The sequence below is a fragment of the Lates calcarifer genome, linkage group LG2 (genome assembly GCF_001640805.2).
Source record: "Lates calcarifer isolate ASB-BC8 linkage group LG2, TLL_Latcal_v3, whole genome shotgun sequence".
Taxonomy (NCBI): domain Eukaryota; kingdom Metazoa; phylum Chordata; class Actinopteri; family Centropomidae; genus Lates; species Lates calcarifer.
This window is the reverse complement of record NC_066834.1, coordinates 28,456,581-28,480,053: the sequence shown is the minus strand read 5'-3', so window position 1 is coordinate 28,480,053 and position 23,473 is coordinate 28,456,581. Positions and strand designations below refer to the sequence as shown.

Sequence of the window (23,473 nt, the reverse complement as noted above, 5' to 3'; positions counted from 1 at the left end):
GATTTGACAACGCTACTTCGCTCTGGCCAATGAGTGCGTTGACGTTTCTGTAGGCCGGCCCATTGCGGAAGTGTTGTTCTCCTAACTGCGGGCATTTACAAGAAATGGCCTGACACAAGTAGTTGTAAAGTCGCTGCCCACGCCGTGGAGACGTGGGGCGCTGAACAAACGCGGAGAGTCACAAGTTACTCCGTGCTGTGAGGGGGATTTCTGCGCTCCACGCCAAAGTAACGCGTCCCCTTCCACACCCACGCAGCACTGATGAGAAACCTCAGCAGAGTTGTTGCTGCAGGTAGAGTAGCCTTCTGCCTGTGTGAGGGTGAGGAGGGTTGATTCCACCTGACGAAGACCTCTGGGTGATGTTTTTGTCTTCCAGTATAAACATAATGTCATATGATGGTGGGAGGTTAAATAGTAAAAGTCATATGGTGAATAATATGTGATATTAACATCAAAAAGGGGATTTTCAGTGGAATAAGAAATGAAAAAGACACGTAATTTTTCTATCCAGCATTTTCATCGCTGGCTAATAAAGGAGTAAACGTTATGCTGTTACTAATGGATAAAGCTATATTGTTTTGACAGTCTTCCTCATTTACTCATACTGTACATTAACTATAATGTCATAACATTCCTATAATATGGGACTGAACTGAAAAAATACAGAAAGAAAAAAAAAATAATGGTCAACAGTTGTCACAATCGAAAAATTGTTTCAGTTTTCACGCAAAAATAGCAAACTTTCCCCATTTTCAGCTCGTCTGTTGTGAATTCTTTTTTGTTTTGTTTTGTTTTTTTTTTGCCTAATGTGATAATAAATTGATCATTTGGGGGTCTCAGACTGTTCACTGAACAAAACAAGTGATTTGAAAACATCGGCTCAAGGGTTTAGGAACATTCAAGACATTTTTCTTAATTTTCTGTTACATCACAGACCAAACAATTAATGATGTAAATAATTATTAGGTGGCCTATATTTATAAGCACTGAGTGAGGTCACCAGTTCTAACAAACACAAATAAAATTCACCAACTGATTTCAGTTCAGTAAGCCTATTATAATCACTAACTTGATATTATGAAGTACACCAATTACACTGAGCAGATTAAAGTCTTGCCAATACTCCAACTGCATTTCCTTTCAGTATTACCTGGTATTACATTTACAGGAAGCCTGACTGTACTCTTTCTGTTTGTAAGTAAACACCACCTCTCTGGAAGCCCTGTTAGGAATTAGCCTGCCTGAACATGCCTACACTTGACTATATACACATAAGAAAGTCTAGTCGATAGCTATTTCCAGCCATGAAAGCTCAAATTAGGTAAAGGGAATATTAGAGTTCCAAGGAAATGGGTGAGAGGCTAGTGTATTTCTTGGCAGGTTTAATGAGAGCAAACTGAGGGTCTTGCCAAGTACTTGTTTTTCATGTTCAACTAAAACCTTGAAGAAGCATTTCTGACGAATTTGATTAGTCCGACATCTTGTTACCTTAGCACAGGACAACATGAACTACTGGACTGATTTAGAGTCATGTTTATGGGGGGAAGATTAGTAGATGTTTGAGATATGAAAAAATATTTTTTGTTCATGGTATAAAATTAAATGTCTTAGTGATGGTCATGCCAAAACAATTTCTAGTATATCGGCTTGTTGCCATGTCTCAGGTGTAATGTTAAGTGTTTGATGAAAACTAATAAAGCTAAGCTGCTTGTACACCAGTGTGTATGACAGATATTTGTGTTTCTGTGAAAACATGGACACTTTGAAGAGTTTATCATTAATATCAGTGGGAAACATGGAAACAAGTTACCATATATTGGTTACTATGGTCATTTCATTTGTTTATATGCACACTATGAAATGTTTGATATGTGAGAAATAAATTTAGATTTTTGTTGACAAAAGTCAAAAGTCCTCTGACAGGTCAAATATACATTGAACTACTTGTCTTGTCGTTGTGTAGCAGTTTAAGACAGTTTATTTGCATGATGCTCCACAGCCAGAGGCTTGTGGTATGAAGCGGCATTACCAGGTGATCTGCTGAGTAAAAGCCAGAAACCTCGCAAATCTTTAACAGACTGACATTGAAGAAACACTTTTCTGGGGTTTACTCAGTGTGGTTTTAAAGCCGCTTCATGAGACGAGCGGCTGATCTACAGGGATGCTGTGTACCTCAGCGCTAACCATGTATATGGTAATTTTCTCTGCCCAGGATTTATTTTATTTACACACTGACACATACTTTGGTGTTGATAGTACAGATTTATTAGCATTTCCATATTTTTTGTCAATCGCTGCATTTTATTATAAAACAAACAAAAAACTCCATAAATACACAATTTAAAAAATTAACTGTACCCATGAATTTCTAACACAGTTTCCCTCAAAATCAGTTTTGTCACGATAAAAAGATAAATCAGAGCTTCAGTAAAATCAGGAAGACTAACAGATATCCTTCATGCTATATTTTATGTAACTCCCCAATTTAACCTGTTATGTTTTACTTAAAGGAACCTTTTGCCAATTTTGATACTTACTCCATACACTACCCCTAGATGCATGTTAAAATGGCCACGATATGAACCAATGTCCTCTACAACTCTAACTGAAACAGCATAGTTTACAAACAAATGCCAACCCTGGCTTATCTGATATCAGTTGAGGGTGGAAAGACTACAGAGGATTTTGCTATTGTACTTTTTTTTTTTTTTCTTTTAACCTGGCTGCCGGATAAGATAACTCACCAACAGTTTTTTTGGCTGGGGCAGAGTTTCTGGGAACTGACAGAGCCAACTCCCCAGCTATCCACCGGTGTTAAATGATATCCAGGACTGTGGATTGTTGGTGCAGACACTGATACATATAGTGGATACACGGTGTGAAATCTTCATAAGAATGAACCAAATGAAACAAAAAGTACTAACTGGAATGAAAGAACAACATCCAACAGGGTGTAAACAAATGCTGTTAATTACACGGGCAGTGCTGTGCAACAGTATTATATTTATTGTTATAACATCTGTAAGTGGTCAGCCTATTTGTTAACAACACTATGACTGTTTTTTGGTTATTACCTCTGCCAAGGAGGTTATGTTTTCACCCGTGTCTGTTTGTTTGTCAGCAGGATTACGCAATAAGTACTGAACCGATTTGCACCAAACTTGGTGGAGGGACGGGGAATGAGCCAGGGAAGGACACATTATATTTTGGTGCAGATCCAGTTCAATGGGTGGATTCATTCACTGTGCTTAACATTGCAAAATAACTCATTTATGTTATCGGACTACTTCCTTGTTCTTTATTTTTGTTGCTTGTTATTTTTCTGTTATACCAGCTAGATAGACACATTGTTTGGCCTTGGTGACTCTACCATTATAGCTTGGTATTTTATTGGAACATGCAACATCAATCGACACATTTGATAAGCAGCAGTGCTTGCTCTCTGTAGGACGTACACGATTTTTAAAGGAATGAATTTTATGCTGTCAGCTCAGCCAGTATGCAAATGTCCCAAGCTGCAGTGTTGATCAAAGAGTTCAACAGGACTGCAAACTGGTACATGTCAGAATATCTGGTGAGAATAATTAGCATCAAATTTGGTGTAGATTTGTGGCACAGACTGGTCATCCACATAATTAGAGGCAAAATGTTCCTTTAAGACAGCATTAATCAGTCACATCTTTAAGGCTACCAGTCTGAACATTGCAGGTGTGAAGTGACCACATGGAAGTTTTGTGTATTCATCATGGCTAAGGTGCTGAGGTGTTCAGAGTAAGGCGTCTGTGAGCACCGATACCCCAGTTGTGGCTATACTCAGTTAAGGGAGCATGGGAGGTACTGGTAGTGAACAAGAATCTGTAGCCCAATTCTAAATCAACCTCCATTGCTTAAACTCGACTATGACCAATGCAAATAAAGTAGTGATACTTAACAAAAAAATTGGCATGGCTTAGAAGGAGGCATTTGTTTCCTCCTATGCTTTCAGTGTTACACAAAGGCCTTAAAGTTGGATATAGTTTAGGGGTTGATTTGGAATTGAGTACAGAATAATAGCTACTGCCATTTCCAGGCAGAATTGGGCAGGACTTTGGCTGGGTCAGAGGCCCATGTTTCAGCTGCTGCCTTCAGGACCATCAGGGTCAGGCAGAGCACAGACACCTACACCCTGATTTATCCAGCGCTGATCCGCTCCTCTTCTCTGGCTCTCCTGCTGCTCTGTGTACTGGCTCAGCAGGGCCCCCACCTGCTCCTGGTCATTGAACGGACTGGGACGGAAACTGGAGCGTAACCATGCTCGGTACTGTGGACGAGAGGAGAGACAAAAAACCCATCATTGTGTTAAGGTCAGTATATATTACAGCACACAATTTTGCCAATTTTCAACCAGCTTTGTGTTGCAGTACCTGCACCCAGATCTCCCCACTCATTCGCCAACAAAGGTCCGCTGGATGACATGTTTTGCCAGCACCAGGGCTTTTGTTCGAACTACAAAATTGTACTTCCGCATTTTTTGTAGCCCTGGAGCTGGCAAAAACATATCCGGTGGACTTTTGTGCACAGTCTGTAAACAGTAAGTCATGTCCAATTTAGAAATTTGTCACAAGTGGATTATAATCAAACTGTAACCCCGTCAATACAAGATAAAAGGAAGTAGGATGAGAGAAAATGGTCTGAAGGCATGTTTTTTCACTTAGTTATTATGGGATGTTGTTTGACTGGTAAAACATTGAATCAATGAAGTTAAGTATTATCAAATAAATCACGAACTTGTTTTTATCTAAAGAAAATGAAAATCATTCGTTATTTTACTTGCTGGTTCAGTATTTTTCTTGAGTTGAGTTTTTAGTGTTTAACAGCTTCATTTTTTTTTTCTTTTTAATGAAGAAGCCTACTTTTCTCTCTGTGAGTGTGGAGTTGATCTCATAGTTTGAGCTGCATTTTACCAAACTGAAGAGCACAATATAAAGTGCATGTCATGGAATCCACATATTCAGTTTCTTCCTGGTAAGAGCTTATAAATAGAACAAATGACCTGCAGTGGGGTTTGGCAGCTGGAAAGAGAGGGCAGGACAGAGAGCCTTTAATGAAGCACTTCTCTGGAAATGCCTCTGTGCAGACATTCCTGCTCACACAGTCCCCTGAGACTCAGGATTTCCCCTTGACTCCTCTCACACTCCCATTCTGGTTTAAGGAAAATCTTCTCTTTAAAAATCAGACAGACTTCCTATATTTTTCTCATTTTGGAAATTCATGGCACATAAAATTCAATGTATATGAAAAAGGCCTAAATCCAGCAGGACCTGTTGTCCCTCTTAGCAGGATGATCTAACGGGATACGTCCAAGTCTGCTGATGACAATGTGGTATGTCATAGCATTAGACAAGTGGTCAATGACAACCAAAGTGGTGGTGAAGAGTAATGATTAAACTTTCAGGTTAAAGTTGGTTCATCAAACAAATTCTATGAATTAGAAGAGCAGCAATTATGTGCTCAAGACATGGTCACAAGCCTGAATGCAACAAAAGATTGCATTTTTTAAAAAGCAGTTAACTGAAAAGTGGAGCAGTTCCACTGACATCACGTGGACATGTGTGAAAACATCTTGGTGCAAAGTTTTGGCATTTTTAACCTGGCATTTTCCAGGTGTGTGAAACAAAGGAGATTACAGCTCAATCCATGCAACCAACTAAACTGTCATTTTGCCCTCAATTCATTTTCCAGTTTTTGGAAAACTTGAGGCTTATTTAATAGATGTGACTCATGACACAGTTTCTGTAGTCAAGTTACAGACAAGTGTGACACCACCACTTTCAGCTGTAGAGCTTTCAGCAGTAATACCGAGAGAAACTATGGCATCATAGATTGAGTGTAAAGGTAGTTGAGTGTTATTTGATGTTTATTGTTGTTAAAATGCAGACTGAGTTTTCAGTGTTGGTTCAGTGACAGCAGCTGGTCCAAAAAGTGAGCAGCTGAAATTTCTCAAATGATGTCCAGGAATTCTGAGTTTTTTGTGCAATATCTTATTCTTTACAAAATACAATGAAGTGAAAGTAATGCAATCATCTTCCTAAAATTAGTATTCTCACCGGCACCCTAAAAGGCAAAACAGTACAGCATTGACTCATAGGATCAAGACAACTGTAAAAACGAATAATCAAAAGCACAGTATAAAGATAAGACATCAGTAAGTCGACTGATATCAGATGTTGCACAAGATTTTGCTAATTGTAAATCCGTCATCTTGAAAAATGAATCTTGTCAGACACCTAATGTCCTTTTGAGTGTTCCACATAAAGATAGACTGACATTTAAAATGTAAAAATTGAGGTTAAATATACCACATGAAAATGGGATGACATTGCAATTGGGACTTTGTCTTGTTAGAGCTCGAATCATAACTTTAAACTTGAGGTATATAGCTTCAGGTTCATACAACAGCACCGACAGTTGGCAGGGGACAAAACTTTTTCATCCTTCCAAAAGATTAGATGTGCAGTGTAAAGGTATTTCATACAACTTGTTACATGCCTTGTTACTATGGCTCTGTGGCAGTAAACAGTGTTGTTACAGCGGCATCAGGGATAAAACTACACTGCTGTCCTGAGGATTCTGCACTTTCTATCTGAAGCTGATGTGGGAAAAGCACAAATACAAAAAAACCATTTCCCTTAAAATCCTCGAAATCAGTGCAACATCTACAAACAATGAGCTTTTTTTTCAGTCATGTTATGTTGCAAGGTGCTGACAGTAATGCTAAAACACGTGATGAGCAGTACCAAGCTGATGCAATTCCAGCAAATCCCCTGCAGTTCCCCTTCTCTGCTCAATGGTTAGATCAGTGCCATTGTAATGAAATTACACAGTAGGTGCCTTCAAGTAACTAAGATGCTGCAATGCTATGAACAGCTACCTACAATGCATTCATATATAACACATCCTGCCAATAGTTAAGTGATATGGAGATGAAATAAAAAGCAAACAGAAATTTCCTCACTCACAATGTAAAAATATAATTAATGCTTAAAAACAGCATGCTAGTCTTCTGATACTATATGTGCACATATCATATACTCAATTACATTGCTTGACATTTTCTCTGTGTGAAAAAAATTGCTCCAAACCAGATTGGAAACAAAACCAGGAAGTTTAAACCTCTTAATATTCCCTATAAGTGGTGATGTTGTTCAAAGTGAAAGTAGAAAAATCAAAACTATCAGCATTATACTGCAGGTCTTTGTCTTCAAGAGCGTAGGATACGTGGATTATGTGCCCTAAAAGGCTCGTCGCCTGTCAAATAATAGAAATCTACTGTACATATCCCCACAAAGCTGTGCTGGTTTAAGTGCAAAAAAACCTCATTTTAGAGAAGTGAGAAGTCACAATTTGTACAACAGGACAATGCACCTTAATGTATAATGGAGGAGGAGTGGGACTACCTGCTGAGATCTGATATCAATATAAGAATAAATATAATTTTTTTTTTTTTCATAAACCATTCAAATGAATAATATGAACCATACAGGAATAAAGTAAGATTCATAAATCTCTTATATTTTATCCACTGAATATCTTTTTTTGGCAGAACATAATGTGATGTGAGATTTGATGCATTCTGATGCTGCTGGTTTGTATGGATGTCTGTATTGGCCTTTACAAGAGTCACACATACACAAACAATAATAAAAACATTACACAGAAATAATCATACATGAGACCACCACAACTGTCAGGTGTATCATGTTCCATGACAAGACAGCCACAATTAACGGTTAAGAGGTTAACCACCGATTGCATGTGCAGTGTGATGGTTATATGCATCATATCCTGTGAGTTCCTGTGCATGTCTAAGTGGCTTCGAAATAACACACAAATGCATTTGTGTGCTAATATAAAGTAGAGCTGAATATGTATTCATGAAGTCTGTGTCTTCATTTGTGGGTGTACCTCTGAGACTTGCGTCGTCTGGTACTCCTGCAGCTGCTGCTGGAAGCCATAGTTTGGGCCGACAAAAGAGCGAACAGCCTTGACAGCAGACAGACACTCCTCCCAGCTATAGTGCGTGACAGTCATTAGGTAAGCAACCACCATGGTGGTACTGCGGGACACTCCTGCAAGGCTACAGCAACACAGGGTGCATTTGGTCACAACTTATTTGTTATTGGTATTAGAAAAATAACAGAATTCTCAAATTTCACTTTTATGTGCCGTCTAAATGGAATGTCACTTATGAAAATGCAGATTTGTTATTGTCAAATTTGATTTTTGTGTCCTTCAAAGCTTATTTTCATAAAGGTAAACATGACTTTACACCACCAGCTTCCAACAAGGAGCTAGTTACATCTATAGATAAAAACCTACCAGTGAACAAGACACGCTCCACCATTCAGGCGACATTCATGGATGAAGCTGATACACTCTTTAAAATGCTGTAACCTGGAGAGAAACAGAAACACAACAACTTAACATATTACCAACTACTTTCAAATTCAAAACTGATTGAACTGAGCACACATTATTCTGTGATATGCATGGAGACAAAGGTTTTGAATCAATAATACTATTGGTACTATCACTCATCAAATCAGGAAACTAGCTTGTTTTCACCAAAGTAGAGTGGTATAAAGGTTGTAAAACTAAAAATAGAGTATGCATTATAGGATATGAGAAAGGACACCTTGAACTGAAACTCAAGGCCCAAACTTTGCGTTTCAGATAGGTCGCTGAAACTGTAATAACATCATACTGTTCTGATTGTGACTGTAGAAACTGCAGGTAACTCTCAACTGTAGTTCCAGAATGGGTCAGGCAGTTTTGATAGATTTTTATTAGTTCAAAGTAACAGACACGTTGCCGAATAGTGATTTTTGTTTCAACTATTGTAACTAGTCATGTGAGAAAAAAGTCAGGTTTGCTCAAATGAAGAGTTTGTGGTAGACCAGAGCACAGACAGTAGCTACAGACAAGGGAAGTAACTGTCCTCGTTTTTGTCTATCTGCAAAATCACATTTAGTTTCCAGCATTCATTTATTCTGTGTCTAAAAATGATCAAGTGAAACATTTGAACTTTACAACAAAATCACAGCAATGGTCCTTCCTTATGGGGGACCATTAATGATTACATTATGTCCTTGAAACTTAAAAGTTGTTACTCACACAGAGTATACCAGGATGTATCAAAGATACAAGCCAACTAAGAGCTAAGAAATCCTAAAGACACAATACAAATTCTATTGTACCCCAACCCAAAAATACAAATAAACAACAAAACAATAGCTGCTTATTACAAAGAAAATGCCAGAAATCCTCAGAATTTGAGTCAGTTTTGAAATAAAAATGAACACAAAGCAGCACAACACAGTGCAACTACTCCTCAAATATCCTACTTGTACAGTGTCAGGAAACACTGGTGGTGTTTTGCATAATCAAGAACTGCATGGCTGATAGCACTGTCTCCTGAGGAGCAGATGCTGGTTACTCAATAGCAGACAGAATAACAGACTGGGGCTAAAATAGATTGACTGCCACATTTCTTTTTTCCTCCTTCCTGAGATCCAAACTCCTCTTCAAAAGATGTCTCCTCAGCACTTTGTTCTGTCTTCCTAGCACAGAGGTTTCCGGCCGTCTTGTTTAATATGCAGAAAATTACCTTGTGACAAAGATTTGAGGTTTTGACCAGCTGAATCCAGAGAATGATACTGAAACAAAAATAAGCTCTTGACCTATAGTAGATCCAGAGAGGAAAAAGAGCTTCTGCAATCCTATGCTATAATAAAATTGTATATATTATCACATTTGCATGCATAAGAAATACCAAATACCAAGCACAACATGGTGGACATGCAGACTCCCTGCACGAATGCAGATCTCATTTGGGAAAAGTTTGATGCAAATGAGTTTACACCTTCATGGTCCGTGCACACTGTGCATTAAAACCATAGCATACTTTTCTTGAGAATGTTCACATAAAAAGGGGAACCCCTGGCCCTCAGCAAACAAGAAGTTGTGTATGTTAGCAACTATATAAATCAATGTTTAATGCAATTCCAATGAAATATTGTCTATTAATGAAGACATGTTGACATCACATCACTGAAATGGGTGTAAACTCTACAATAACCATGACAACCTTTAAGACAATGGTGATCAAGATGGTTTTGATATCCCAGCTACTTGTTCCTGACATTTAACCTTTCTTAGGCCCACTCATCACACACTGTAAGTCTGGCAGTCTTAGAAATTGATGTTTTCCGAGGCCCTGACTGAGAATGGTAACTTTTGTTTTTTCTAAAAAGATATTATGAGAGTTTTTTCATGCCCTCCCAAGAGTCTAAAGTTGGCTGTTTTAGTTATTTTTGTTCAGTTATATGTTGTGATTAAGTCAATTGAACCAGTAACTGTAGGTAGCTTTAGGGCTACACACATGACTCTGACTTGCTGGCAGCTATTCCAAAGTACAAATATGAGGACTTCATGAAAAATATGGAGCCTTTGTGACAAAGACAGTCCCTGCTCTTGGACTTTACACATAGGAGGAGCCATTGGACCCAGCCACTGGGGCCCCTGGCTGGTGGTGAGCATGGTGTTTCGGCAGTTGGCCTCACTATTCCCATCAGTCAGACCAGTGATTGTGACAGAAGGGGTTTATTAAAGCCCTGGGTGGTCGAGGCCAACAGCCAGATGTCACTAAGGTTTCCTTCCTCTGCTGCCTGAGGGAAGGGCGCTTGATTGCGACAGTGGAGGTCAGACACCTCCAACCCAACTCAATCAGCAACATCCAACCAAACGCTAAACCTCAATTCTCATTAACATTCACCCTGCTCTGTCTTCTTTTTCACAAGCTAAAGCAACAACACATTCACTCAGATTCCTGAGAACCTACAGAGTTAATTTTTCTGGTCATGGTGGATTGGCCATAAAGAATCTTACTTGCTTAACCCTTTGACACCAAGGAATCAATCACCTACTTTTCCCTCATCTTTTTCCCTATTTTGGCAAGGCCAATTCCTTTACTGTACAGTGTTTTTTCACTACAGACTTCCCTGCGTGATTTATGGATGGTGTAGAGAGCAATGTGCTTCCAATATACATGGTATCAATGGCAGCTTTTCACCTGCCAACAAGGAACATAATGCATTGGAGACTGCAGCTTCTTCTGAGATCACACCTCTGTCTGTGCAGGAACCTCAACCAACCAGTGGAAGGCGCTAACACAGCTAACATAATCCCTCACCAGCTCCACTACTGGTCTAAAAGTGGGTCACAAGACATGACACTGCTCTTTTGCACTTAAAGCCCTTAGCCCATGTCCATTGTTTAATCCAGAATTACTGTAGCTAGTGCTGCATGGGTCAAAGGCCCTACACAGAAATGAACACAAATGCTATGACTAATGTGTTGTGTTAGTGACCGCTGCGAGGGTGGAGGGACAACTCATGCCTCTTTCAACACTGAGTCTGCCTCCTGATGAACAGACACCGTGAACACACATTTCTCTCTCTCCTTCTCTCTGACTCTCTCTCTCTTGACAACACAGAAATGAAAACTCTTCTTAGTGCTCAATATTTAGGAACATTACAAGATTAATTCAATATTACAGGGTTTACTTCAGTTCATATATCTATAAGTCATGAGCTGAACATAATTGACAAATACTTAAAACAATCTAAGAGCTATTGGTGACTTTGCCCTCTAAGATACTGCTTAAATTTAGATACAGTATAAATTAAGCAAGCCATTGTCAATTGTAAATGTCTAAAAACTACCATTAAGAATCATTCAATTCGACCAGTTTTCTGTCAAAACTGTCAAAAATCTTCATATAATCTTTGTAACCGTTTGTGTGGCTGTCACACCCTGAAAACACAATCTGGTGGGTAACAGTGTTGAAACCATACTGCATGACTCATTACAGCCTCAGAAATTCACATGGATAAGGACGTTTTAAATCTGAGGTATAAGCAGCATGGGTATGTCTAAGTGCCTGTGTGAGTGTGTGTTTACTCACAGGTTCTGGCTGGAAGCATCGGCTGCATGAATACAAAGGTATGTCATGTCCTGTAAAAACATACATAAAAAAACTGTTTAACAACCCAAACACAATTCAGCAATACCTGTAAATCTGCAACTAGATTTATAATAATGGTGAAAATTATGGCCTAGTTATGCAGATGTGTATTTGCCACTTCTATCTAATGTGTGCCCTACTTCCTGAAAGTCTGGCAACCAAAGCAGTTTCTTATCTAAATGTGTAGTAACAGGCGTTGGTATATAATGTATTTTACTATAAATGCTTTCTGGGGTTTAGCTTTATCCAAATAAAAAGAGGTAAAAAAAAAAAAAAAGTTCCCTAATGCATTGTGGGTAGCAAGGCTCTTGATAAGAAATAACTTTTATCTATATAAATATTAGTCTCCATGTAGGTACTCTAACTAAGTGGGTGATGTTAAGCTCACAGAATATAACAGTAAATAAAACATTTGCTGTTCATATCTCTGGTAATTACACCAGATTTGAGTGACTGAAGAATCCTCACATGGTTTCTGATATTATTAGCTCCTGTCGCCTAAATCAGTGAACCACAAAACTCTCTTGCTCCAACCATAACTCATCACCACCCCCAGCTGGCTGACAGGACACATCACATTGTTAAAGACATGCACAATCATACCAGAAATTTTCTCAGGAAGTACTGGTTTTATTTATTACAGCTTGTCATCAGGACACTGCAAAAATGCCAGCCAAACCTAGATTGTCCACTAACCTCAAACACAGGCTTAGCATTGTTGTACACAGACAGGATGTGGGTGATGCCATTCTTAGACAGGCTTTCTCTGTTTTCTGCATCTGGGACGAGGAGAGGAGAGAGGGATATATTTCAACAGATTCTTGTCAGTATCATTTCACACCAAACACACACACAAACAACTCAGGCCAGTTAAATTGTAGGCTGCTGCAGAGGCAGGTCACTGGGCTGTTTACTGTTCTACAACATCATTTGGTACAGTTAGGCCTGTGGTCACTTGCTCCTGTCACTTGAACTAATTTTAGCCTTTATGCTTGTGCCATCATGTGGAGCCATCATCATGGCAGCTAAAGTTAGAAAGCTGCAAATGCCACATTAACTGGAGGGGGGGTTGTTCCAGGCCGAGGAGTGACACACTAACAACTGTTGGCTCTTATTTTATATGAAGCAACACTTTCCTCAGTTTCTTAATTGGTTTTTGTCAATTAGGCATTTACATATTTTCGCAATCTATGTTTGACAGAAGAACAACTTTCAGTTTCAGAATCTAATGTTTAACATTTAAAAGCTTATGCTATAAATATACTGTATAAGACACTTAAATTAAAAAGTGTTCACAGTAAATAAGGTTTAAAATACCACAATAAAACAATATGTCTGGGAATATTGATTGAAGTGTTGCAATATTCTACAGTATCAATCCCCACATCCATGGCCTATTAGTGTGACCTTCTGCCTTCTGTACTGACAGCCTGGCCTGACCCAGCAATACATCAGATCAATTTACATCATGTTTGTCTTACCTCTTATATTCCCAAGGTAGAGCCCATCAACAACCTGTGAAGCAGCAGTCACAGACATGTTGCATTCAGGTTAGATGTTCATTACAGTCCAGCTTCAAAAACTTCTCTTGAAAGGAACAAATGTCCTGAGTTGAGCCGGATTGGATTTAAGGCTTAAGGCTTAAGAACCGAGTACCAGTAAAGGAAGCATTCCCTACAGCCATACAAGGCCTGGAGCAACGATGCGTGATTATCAGCACAGAGTGATGGGTGGAAACCAGCCACTGAGTGATGCTGCACAGCTTTGGTACTAGTACTAGCGGCAGTTGTGGCTAATTAAGCACCAGATTCACACTAGTTAAATGTAATACAGACTGCACTCTGTTGTGGCACTTGTTTTACTTGAGTAACTCTGGTTCCATCTGTGTTATTCTGCATGTAGGCTGTGAAGTTTTCACCATCATTTGAAAAGTAAAAGTCACAGTATCATAATTGGTTGGGCAGCTACAAATGTTGAGTGAACTCTAAATTAAGTCTAACAATGTTGTAATAATCTATTGATTTGATCCTCAGGGCAAAGTTAAATGAGCCCAACATCAGAAGGTCAAAGGTCACAGTTAGATGGATTCAGTGCCTTGCTTTTGGGCACTTCAGTATAAAAACCAAGCCTTTCAGCTGGGTCTCTATCTATGTAACATGAGTCGTGACTACAGTTTGAAACCAACTATAATGCTTTTAAATGTAATCAGATCTCAACCTTGAGGCAGCCTTGTCTCGGTTTTAACTGCATTAGTGACACATTGAAAAGGCGAGCTGTATGCTGCCCTAAAAACCTCTGAGCTCAATGTCCAAACCCTATCGGTTCATTTACACTGCCCATCATACACAATCAGTGCGGGACAGAGCAAAACATGTGACGTGAATGATTAACGTGGAGCCCACCAGGTACACTTTGTAGAGTTTAACCACAAAACAGAGACTGACAACAACATAACACCAAGACAAAAACACAAAACCAAAGCATACCTTATTCATTCCATTGCCCATGATGACACCGAAACAGTCTACGACGAGCTGCAGCACTTTAATATAATGAACCGCTACGATATGTTTGCATGGACTTTGAATCCAAAACGCGAGGCAGGACCGATCGACTTCCAACTCATAAAACGATGAGAAACCGTCGCTTCGCTAGGTGTGTCTGTTACTCGACAACATTATTAAGCTCCACTGCCATGCCTTGAACACTAATGTTATTTATTCAGCAGCAACAACAGTTCCGTCATGCTGTATCGTCTTCCGGATTGTTTTGACGTGAAACAACTGCAGCTGCGGCTCCATCCGGTAAGTGACATCACAGCATGCCGCCGGTGGCTCAGCTGTACTTTGTCCCAGGCTTCACCTTCAGTCAGAGGCTAGAAATGCTCATATAGCCACAGTGTAGGATTTAGACGCGTGCATATTATGAGAAATGTGTCCTTTATATGACGTGGTTATTTTTGCTAACACACCATTTGGAAATTGAAAAAACTGGATGCACCCTGTAATCCTTAGTTTATCCCATCAACCCATCCGAACCCCCCCACACACACTTGTTTCCACTCTACTTAACACTGATCACATGACAATTGTAACTTATTTTCCTCACTAACATGGAATATTTCGATTCAAGCCTTCATCGATACAAAACCTTCAACTTCTAGTGTCAATGCCAGGAAATGATGCTGATACAAACCTACAGATCTTTGCATATACAAGGGTGTACCTTTTCTTGATGTGCTCCGACCTAGTTCTCTAGTAATCACCTTCAGATGATTATATGGGCAGATTTGTTCAGAGGTTTATCAGGCATGCATTCTGATGAGCACAAAAATGTAACAAGTTGTTTCATAAGCCTACTGTTGACACAGGTTCTCAGCACGTGTTTAAAGGCTATTTTTAATTATAATACTTTCTTAGACCGAGTCACAGTGAACAAGCATGACTACAGAAAGACGGGGATTTAAATTTTTGTACATGACACTGACCATCATTTGCTAATGGGACTATAGCCTCAGTGGTTAACTGTGTTAACTGGCAAATACTCATGGTGATGGTGTTGGTGGAAACTTCACAGCCAAATGCGACCCCTCCGACAAATATGACATACAGAGTTTAGCCTCTTCTACACTACATTTATTTTCTAGAGTTTCAACCCACAAACAAGTCACATTGTGAAGTACTGTTTCTCCTATTCTTAGAGGGAAACCAGCGAATAGAGATCAAATTTATACCAGATTTTCTCATTAAATCATCTAGTCATTCTCTCCTGAATTCCTGATATGAAACAGTAATTTTTAATGTGAAAGCAGTATTCATGTAGATGTCACAAAGTTAACACAAGTGAATATGTTTTAGCATTTTTTATTTTCATTTCTATAATACACAATGACCTTAAGAGGAAGAGGTCTTCCAAATGCACAAACTGAGGTAATGTGGACAACTGGTAATGTGGACAATTGATAAATACAGAAATATAGGTACTGTATCTTTGAGTTGGTCTGCCTTTATCTTCAAGTATGTATTATGGTCCTCTGGGTCCTTTACTTTTTCCACTGCTTGTTTTCATAATCCCATTTGGCTGCAAAGCCCTCTACTGGACTGATTCTCATGTCCAGCATCCTCTGCAGCTCCTTTGCTTTGTACTCAGGGTCAAATGTGTGTGGGACTGGTCCATACACTGCAAATAGACGATAATATGTTAAGTCCTAGCAAATTAAGCATAATTAGACTGCAAAGAAACAATAGGTATAACACTGATAACCATCTTCTTCTGCTTCTTTGAACCTATAATCTTGCACATATTTGCATGCATGCAACAGCCATTTTTCAAATACTTACCATACTTTCTCTGCCAGAGCAAAATCAGCCCAGTGAAGCCAATAAAGAACAATATGCCACCAACCACAGACTTCCACTCTCCTGATGCCTTCTTCATCTCAGCAAAGCTCTGATTGAAGCTGATGCGGTACACTGGCAATTGGAAACACAGAAAGCTGGGTGATTAAAGGTGTAGTATTTGCTGGGAATTCAAATCAGTTTGACCAAAAAGTGAGTAATGTTTAAATATCTCAGAAAAGCAGAGTGCAGTGTTGCCCTACATGCAAGCTTCTCCTCATTAGAGAGAGCAGCCCAGGAACCCTTCTCCTTCTCCTTCAGGGACTGCTGCTCTGGACTCAGGCTCTGCACATAGCGGATGTCTGGGAGGGGGTTATCCGTCCTGTCAAAGTAGGCAGGGAGAGTGTACTCCTCTACCTTAGCAACACCTGCAGGGGACGACACGCAATGACTCATCAAGTTACTTTTGCTAACACCTAATGTCCTCATTTGTGTCAGCCTTCTCTAGATATGCCAGTCTTAGCTGAAATGTAATGTGTAGATAGGTGACTAAAATGATTTGTTTTTCTTAATATATTAAGTGCTGTAAAACAAAGCACTGCATGAACTACAGTAAACATGTATTAGTTGTCACTTGAATTCTGCTCCATGCCACCTGTGGTATTCCTCAGTTTCTGAAATAAGTTCCCCAATTCTGAATCGTGTGCAAATATTGCAATAGAATTTGAATACTGGTGTAATGCATGCAAATGATTGGTGTTTTGAGCAAAATCATCCTCTTGTTAAACTACACTAACCTTAAAACACATTGGAAGTTAATTATACATTTGAGTGGGTTCTCAGCAGGTGTGGTGAATTGGCTGTGCACTCTCAGCCTGAGCTAGTACTTCATATACACATGCATCATGCAATATATCATCTAATATTTCTACTTATGATCCATTACTGAATATGCCTATCTAATTAACTAGCTGTAAAGTAAATTGTAACGTCCTATTATCTATCTGCGGTACCAGAGGGAGTGCCAGTTTAGCTCAAAGTACTTGCGCAATAGATGACAATTATTTGTTTTAAGTTGGGCAGAGTGCCAGGTGTACATAGCTTAGATGTCAGATAGTGGAGAGATGAGGGGTGAAATGAGGCCTTTCCTTTTCACTAGCCATACTCACATTACAGGATGGAAATGTGTTGTTGGGATAAAGTGATGTTTGTATACAGTTAAGATGAACATGTATTCATTTGGAGAAAAAAACATTTTCACTGAATTCAAACACTTGATGAAAATTCACCCTACCCTTAAACATATTTCAGAATGACTTAAATTCTATATTTTGCATTCTGAGATTAATGAGCCTCCAGAAAATCTCATGCTTACCACTACGACACAGTAATCACCAATGTACAAGTATCAGAGGTCATAACAGTGATTATATGATACAGAAACTGGATCTGTTGTTATCGTGCCAGCCAGAAATAGAAAATACCCCACGTCATTTCAAATGATACTTACCATGTCCCCCGCGTACACAGACAGATGTGGAGATGGCACGTTTGCCAAAAAGGCTAAGAGCTCTGGTGGCAAGCATTCTGGGGCGGAAAAGGTCATAGAAGACATATTAATACGTTAATTAAGCACCTTTAACCACATTTAATCACGTCTGTATGTTCACACATCCTCACTACAATTATTTTCATCTTAAAGAAAGCTTCTAACGTTAAAATGAAAACACCGTTTCATCAGAAGACCACATATATAAAGACATAACACATCATTTAACAGGCTTCAAACACTAGAATTTCTAATGCCGTCATTAGATTTTAAACTAGGTCACGTGGTTTAAATACGCAACAACTTGTTAGCTATTTGCAAGAGTGTGTGCATGTGTGTTGATTTATTGTTGTTGAAACTGCGCGTCCAAACCGCAGGTCTAGCATTACACCGCTAATGTTAGCATTAGCTGCCTACACAAGGTCATGGCGCCCGGGAAATAATAATCGTAGAAATACCAGTTTCTTAAAGACAGGACTGTATAATTCGTCATTATCTCACTTACGACTGGGACTACAATTATAAGATACGGTGATATTTTCTCTCTGCGCAACGTATCTGCCCTCACGAGACTGATGCTTAGCGTTAATGATAGCTAGCCGGTAAGTTAGCCTGTCTTAGCTGCGGTCCGCGCTGACAAAGTCACTTGTACACAGCAGCTTCTTTCGGTTAAAACTTCAATTTCTCCTTGAGTGATACCTTAAATACATATAATTTCACATTGTGGGTTAGTAGTAACGTGTGCCGTATATCTATCAGGTTAGAAAGATGCTGTTAGTTAGAAATAATGCGACCTACTCTGACTTCCTCGCTCCGTCCGCCGATGCTCTAAAAGGAAGTGTGATTGTGAATGTGAGCGGAAGTACGCAAGTTACGTTACAAGGGGGTTATACTACGCCAGACCGGACGGAAAATGATCTCGTTGTGCGACAGTTCCAATCTGATTTACGGCACCACCGGTGCTGCAGAAACGAGTGCAAGGTGGAAGTGAAGATTAGCTCGTTCGGCTAGGCTTTGAGATATCGAATAATTCATCATTCAGCATTAAAGAAAGACTTGTAATCGAAGAGCTTACATGTAATCGATAGAAGGCTCAGCGTCGACAGCATATTACGGTAGTAAGGGGACTTGCTGAGGAAAATATTTACTTTTCTCCTGATATGTTAAGTAAAGATAGCTAGCGGTAGCAGGCAGCAGCCCCTCCTCAACGTGCAGCCACTCAGCTACTTTGGCAGGACCTGTCTTTCCACCGATTCTGCTGATTGTCTTATAAACATGCCTATTCAACTGACGAGCCAGGCGTATTGTAAAATGCTTTTACATGCCGCCAAGTATCCTCACTGCGCCGTGAATGGATTGCTGGTGGCAGAGAAGACCAAGGAGAAAAAGAAAGACAGCCACAGTGAGCCAGTCTTGTGTGTGGACTGTGTACCGCTGTTTCACGGTACTCTGGCTCTGGCACCAATGCTAGAAGTAGCTTTAACACTGGTAGGTATCAGTCAAGTTGAATATACTCTCAGTTTCAAATTCAGTATAGACCTATCCCAAACTAATACAGTCTGATACAACAGTCCTGTAAGAATAAAGTTCATGGGGGAGTTAAATTCACCTTCATGGTCATTTGGTGGGCTGTAGTTTATGGTGCTATTAAGTTGTACTGTATTTATATCAGTGAAGGTGGAGTAAATATTGGAATCACCTGTCAGCATCAAGACATACACTTCAACAGCACTAAAGAATACAGTTTTCAAAATGATAAAGTTGATACAACAGCTCTTTAAAGCAGTTTTGACAAAAACTGAACATTATAGTCATTTTAAACACAGAGCAGTTTTAGATGACATTTTTCTCCTGTTGAAAATGGATCCTCTCTGACCTCTGCCGTCTTTCTGTCCTCCCATTGTTGGCTCCACGACTCCTGCTTCTACCTGCAGATCGATACTTGGTGTAAAGAAAATAATTATGTCATCGCTGGATATTATCAAGCCAATGAACGCACAAAGGATTCAAGGTACAGAAAACCAAAGACAAATCAAAACTTTGCTGTTTTGGGAAATCAGCGAGTGCCCTAAACTCCCTTGGATTCTGATGGACTAAATTTTTGGTCCTGTCTCTCTTGCAGACCCAACCAAGTAGCAGAAAAAGTGGCTGCCAGGATTTGTGAGAACTTCAGTGAAGCAGCAATTGTTATGGTAACCGTAAATAATTTAGGCTGGTGTTAATGGACTGTATTGGTGGTTTTACACGTCTTTATCCATTTAACTTTTGTAATATAAATACATTAGTGCTGACTCTGATTTTCCAGAGCATGTGGCACATTTGTAACAAATATGTTCATTCCTCCGAGCAGCTTCTGGTTTTTATCTTAGTTTAGTTTAAAAAAAAAAAAAGGATGCATAGCATCACACAGCAAGCATACAGCTTCGCTATCTGGGATTTATTATTTAGGTGCAGTACATAATTGAATCTAAAAATGAGCACTATGTACAAATATTCTGCTGAACAGCTTCCTCTCAAGTCTGGAATGCTATATGCACCAAAACGTCTATTCAATACAGTTCAATTTTATTTATATAGCACCAAGTCACAACAAAGGTCATCTCAAGGCACTTTTCATATAAAGCAGGTCTAGACCAAACTCTTTAAAATAGGTATTTACACTTCTCCAAACAGTCTGTGCTTTCAACTGTATCACCATCCAGTAATGATATAAGTCGAAAGTAAAACAGCATGCTCAATGTGATTGGTTAAATGGATAAAGCTTATTTCAAGTTAATGCAAAATTATATTAATAATGTACTGACAAAATTGATGCAATTTGTTTGCCTGGGAGGTGTTAGAAACACAATCTAAAATGATATAATGTGCTTTTATAAATGGTTAGCAGCATTATGAAGTACACAGGATTCGAAGGTGGCTTCCCTGAAACATGCCAAACACAGGTCTGATCTTGTAAAGTTGTACATAACAGCTCTCACCCTGTGTTTCAACTAAGATCATTGTTGACACAAAATCCCTTGAAATCTTTGTTTTTCTCCCCTCAGGTGGACAACAGTAGATTAACAATTAGCTGTTTTGAGCCCATTGTCGTTATATATCATCATCATGAAAACAAGTGGAAAAACAGAGAAGTAACTCTGTAAGTGTCTATTTCACTGCTAGACTTATACCATGTACTCCTCAATTACAGTTTCTGGCTTAAAATTTAAAATATTTAGCAAAAATATACATTGTGTTAATTGCTGAAGTTTTTGTCTGTTTTCCAGTGAATCTTTTGAGGACTGGAGCGAAGCACAGAAGATCACGTCTGCTCTGTTAGAGGGCAGGTCTTACGAGAACTTGATTGACTTTGACAATCACTTGGACGATCTAAGGAACGACTGGACCAACCCTGTGATCAACAAGTCCGTCCTGGATCTGTGCTAAGATCCTCAGTCAGGAGTCCCCTGGACATGCACATACTCACAAATATCGCTGCCATTTCAGCATGCATGTTGCTACTTACCGTGTAGCACTGAGTACAAAAATGCTGAACATGATGTCTTTGTTCCATCAAAAGGCTCCTGTACTGATGGGAACTTGTGGAGCTCTGACCAGTTTGGCCAAAATCTCTCAAGGGCAAGCACCATCTGTGCACTGTTGGCATGTGTCCACCTTTAAAAGGTGATACTGAGGTGGTGAAGGCAATTACATTTTTGAATGCAACTTAAATGTTTTTTTTTCCTGCAATGGGTTGTGTTTATTCATAGTTGTGTGCATAAAGTTAAATTCTAGAGTATTTGATCTATTTTTTCTTCTTAAATTTTACAGCCAGTAGCCATGAAGAGATCAAGTCCTAAATTATTTAAAAACATTTCAGAGGATGATTGTACTACTGAGATATGATATAAATATGATATATGTTCCTTATTACATTTTCTAGTTTTAAGCCCTAATCATGTCGGAAGTGTCTGAAGATGTTTGTTGGCAGTTTAACAATAATAATAATAATAATAATAATAATAATAACAAACTCATAAAAAGAACATATAGCTGACATAGAACCAGAGAGCAGGTTTTTGTCTTACTGGACTGTGTGTAACATGCCAGCTGGACTCCTGTAGATGCACCAGCAATGACAAAGGGATGATTGACTCAAGAGCCTTGACTTTTAACTATTAATGCTTACACTTTTATTTCTATGATGCATGTATCCTGTTATTGTCACTGGTGCGCTTCAGAAAGTCAGTTGGGTGATAATACTGTACATGTTGACATATTGGCTTCTGATTGTTGCTATTGAAGATTATCTACAATGAATCAGATCACAGGAATGTGTGAATTTTCTTCTATATTGGATTTCTGTTTTAAGAATTAGACAATAGAATATATTTAATTGACCACTCTAAAGTGTACTATTTAATAAGTAATGTTAAACAGTTGAAGTACATTATGTGAACTACCTTTGTATTTGACTTTGTATTAGAATTAATCCATTAGAGCTAATTACTTAAATATTTGGGGACAACACGTTTTTTTAAAGAAACCTTATGAACTGAATGTACAATGAAACCAGTTTTTAAAATGATCCAACTCTTTGCCAGACTCATTTTATGTCATTTAGTAAATGATTTTGCTTCATGTCTTATACCACTGCCTTGACAGTAATGTTGATAAAAGTTTGAAAACAATCTCTTACCAGCTCCAAGGGTGCTGCTGTTTGGTCTAATTTTGTATAGCTCTGCAGCTGTATCAGTAGCACATGTATCAGGGTACTGTTATATGCTCATAACAGTGGACAATGGACAACAACAATGGACAATATAACAGATCATTATATATGTCAATTTGCATGATGGAATTTATAATAAAAATATATATGTAACTAACACAATGAAGGAGAAATACAGAAAAATAATTAGAGTATTTTATTAATTCCAGTGGGAAATTGCTTGGTTACTGCAGCCAAGTCACACTACACATACTACACATGTTAAACTTCATCTCCTCTTTCAGATCTACACCCTTTCCTAGCCAAAATCTATTCTAGATGTAATTCCCTACCCCGCCCTTACCAGGAAGTGATGATTCATGAGACATGATTGAATAACCAGGAAACGTCTGAGCTGCCCCCTATCCTCCCTAACACTTTGTGTTTTCTCTTAGCTGGACTTCTGGAAATTTTTTTGTGTGTCATCAATTTATCATACTGTTTGTAACACCCTCTTTAATCCATCACATACTTCACACTGAAAATTCCCTCAAGCTTCTTTCCATCTTGCTGCACTATTTTTTTATTTCTCAAGTGAGGTGAAGTGGACTTTCTGCATGTCCTGACAACACACTTTCTCAGGCTCCTATAGCAAGTCGTTCTGTCATCCACTCATGACTACAGAGCTGGCACAGCCTGATCTGCTCATTTTTAAAAATACTTCATGATTCACAGACAATTTTTCAAATGAATTGTTTGTTCTACAACACAAAATGGTGAATAATGCACACCACAGTTTCCCAGAGCCTGAAATGATCAGACATATGGTGCTT

At 38.9% G+C, this 23,473-nt stretch overlaps 3 protein-coding genes across 5 annotated transcripts in view; 1 reads left to right on the top strand and 2 right to left on the bottom strand.

Moving 5' to 3' along the window:
• Nucleotides 1-2,242: 2,242 nt before the first annotated feature.
• On the bottom strand, nucleotides 2,243-14,876 carry dusp22a (dual specificity phosphatase 22a). Its single transcript, XM_018668023.2, has 7 exons — nucleotides 14,551-14,876; nucleotides 13,546-13,579; nucleotides 12,761-12,843; nucleotides 12,005-12,054; nucleotides 8,359-8,433; nucleotides 7,945-8,116; nucleotides 2,243-4,300 (listed from the first exon to the last, which is right to left on the bottom strand). Exons 1-7 carry the CDS (start codon nucleotides 14,569-14,571, stop codon nucleotides 4,112-4,114), a joined length of 624 nt encoding a protein of 207 aa, XP_018523539.1. The 5' UTR covers nucleotides 14,572-14,876; the 3' UTR covers nucleotides 2,243-4,111.
• A 1,035-nt stretch (nucleotides 14,877-15,911) lies between these two features.
• LOC108877813 (cytochrome c oxidase subunit 4 isoform 1, mitochondrial) overlaps nucleotides 15,912-23,473 on the bottom strand; it is an 89,466-nt gene continuing 81,904 nt past the window's right edge. Inside the window, exons 1-5 of one of the 2 annotated variants that reach the window (XM_018668009.2) lie at nucleotides 18,749-18,886; nucleotides 17,912-17,988; nucleotides 16,665-16,829; nucleotides 16,405-16,536; nucleotides 15,912-16,243 (exon numbers count right to left, since the gene is read on the bottom strand). In XM_018668009.2, the coding sequence (XP_018523525.1) occupies nucleotides 16,107-16,243; nucleotides 16,405-16,536; nucleotides 16,665-16,829; nucleotides 17,912-17,987 (510 nt within the window). In that variant the 5' untranslated portion in view covers nucleotide 17,988; nucleotides 18,749-18,886 and the 3' untranslated portion in view covers nucleotides 15,912-16,106. Of the gene's footprint in view, nucleotides 16,244-16,404; nucleotides 16,537-16,664; nucleotides 16,830-17,911; nucleotides 17,989-18,748; nucleotides 18,887-23,473 lie in introns of those variants that run through there. The other variant, XM_051077915.1, reaches the window with a different exon arrangement.
• Nucleotides 18,908-22,620, top strand: emc8 (ER membrane protein complex subunit 8). Of its 2 annotated transcripts, XM_018668007.2 has the most exons (5): nucleotides 18,910-19,438; nucleotides 19,885-19,961; nucleotides 20,073-20,142; nucleotides 20,995-21,089; nucleotides 21,217-22,620. In XM_018668007.2, exons 1-5 carry the CDS (start codon nucleotides 19,226-19,228, stop codon nucleotides 21,374-21,376), a joined length of 615 nt encoding a protein of 204 aa, XP_018523523.1. In that variant the 5' UTR covers nucleotides 18,910-19,225; the 3' UTR covers nucleotides 21,377-22,620. The 2 variants fall into 2 exon arrangements, with proteins under 2 accessions (XP_018523524.1, XP_018523523.1); XM_018668008.2 differs by lacking the exon at nucleotides 20,995-21,089 and having other exon boundaries at nucleotides 18,908-19,438; nucleotides 21,217-21,360.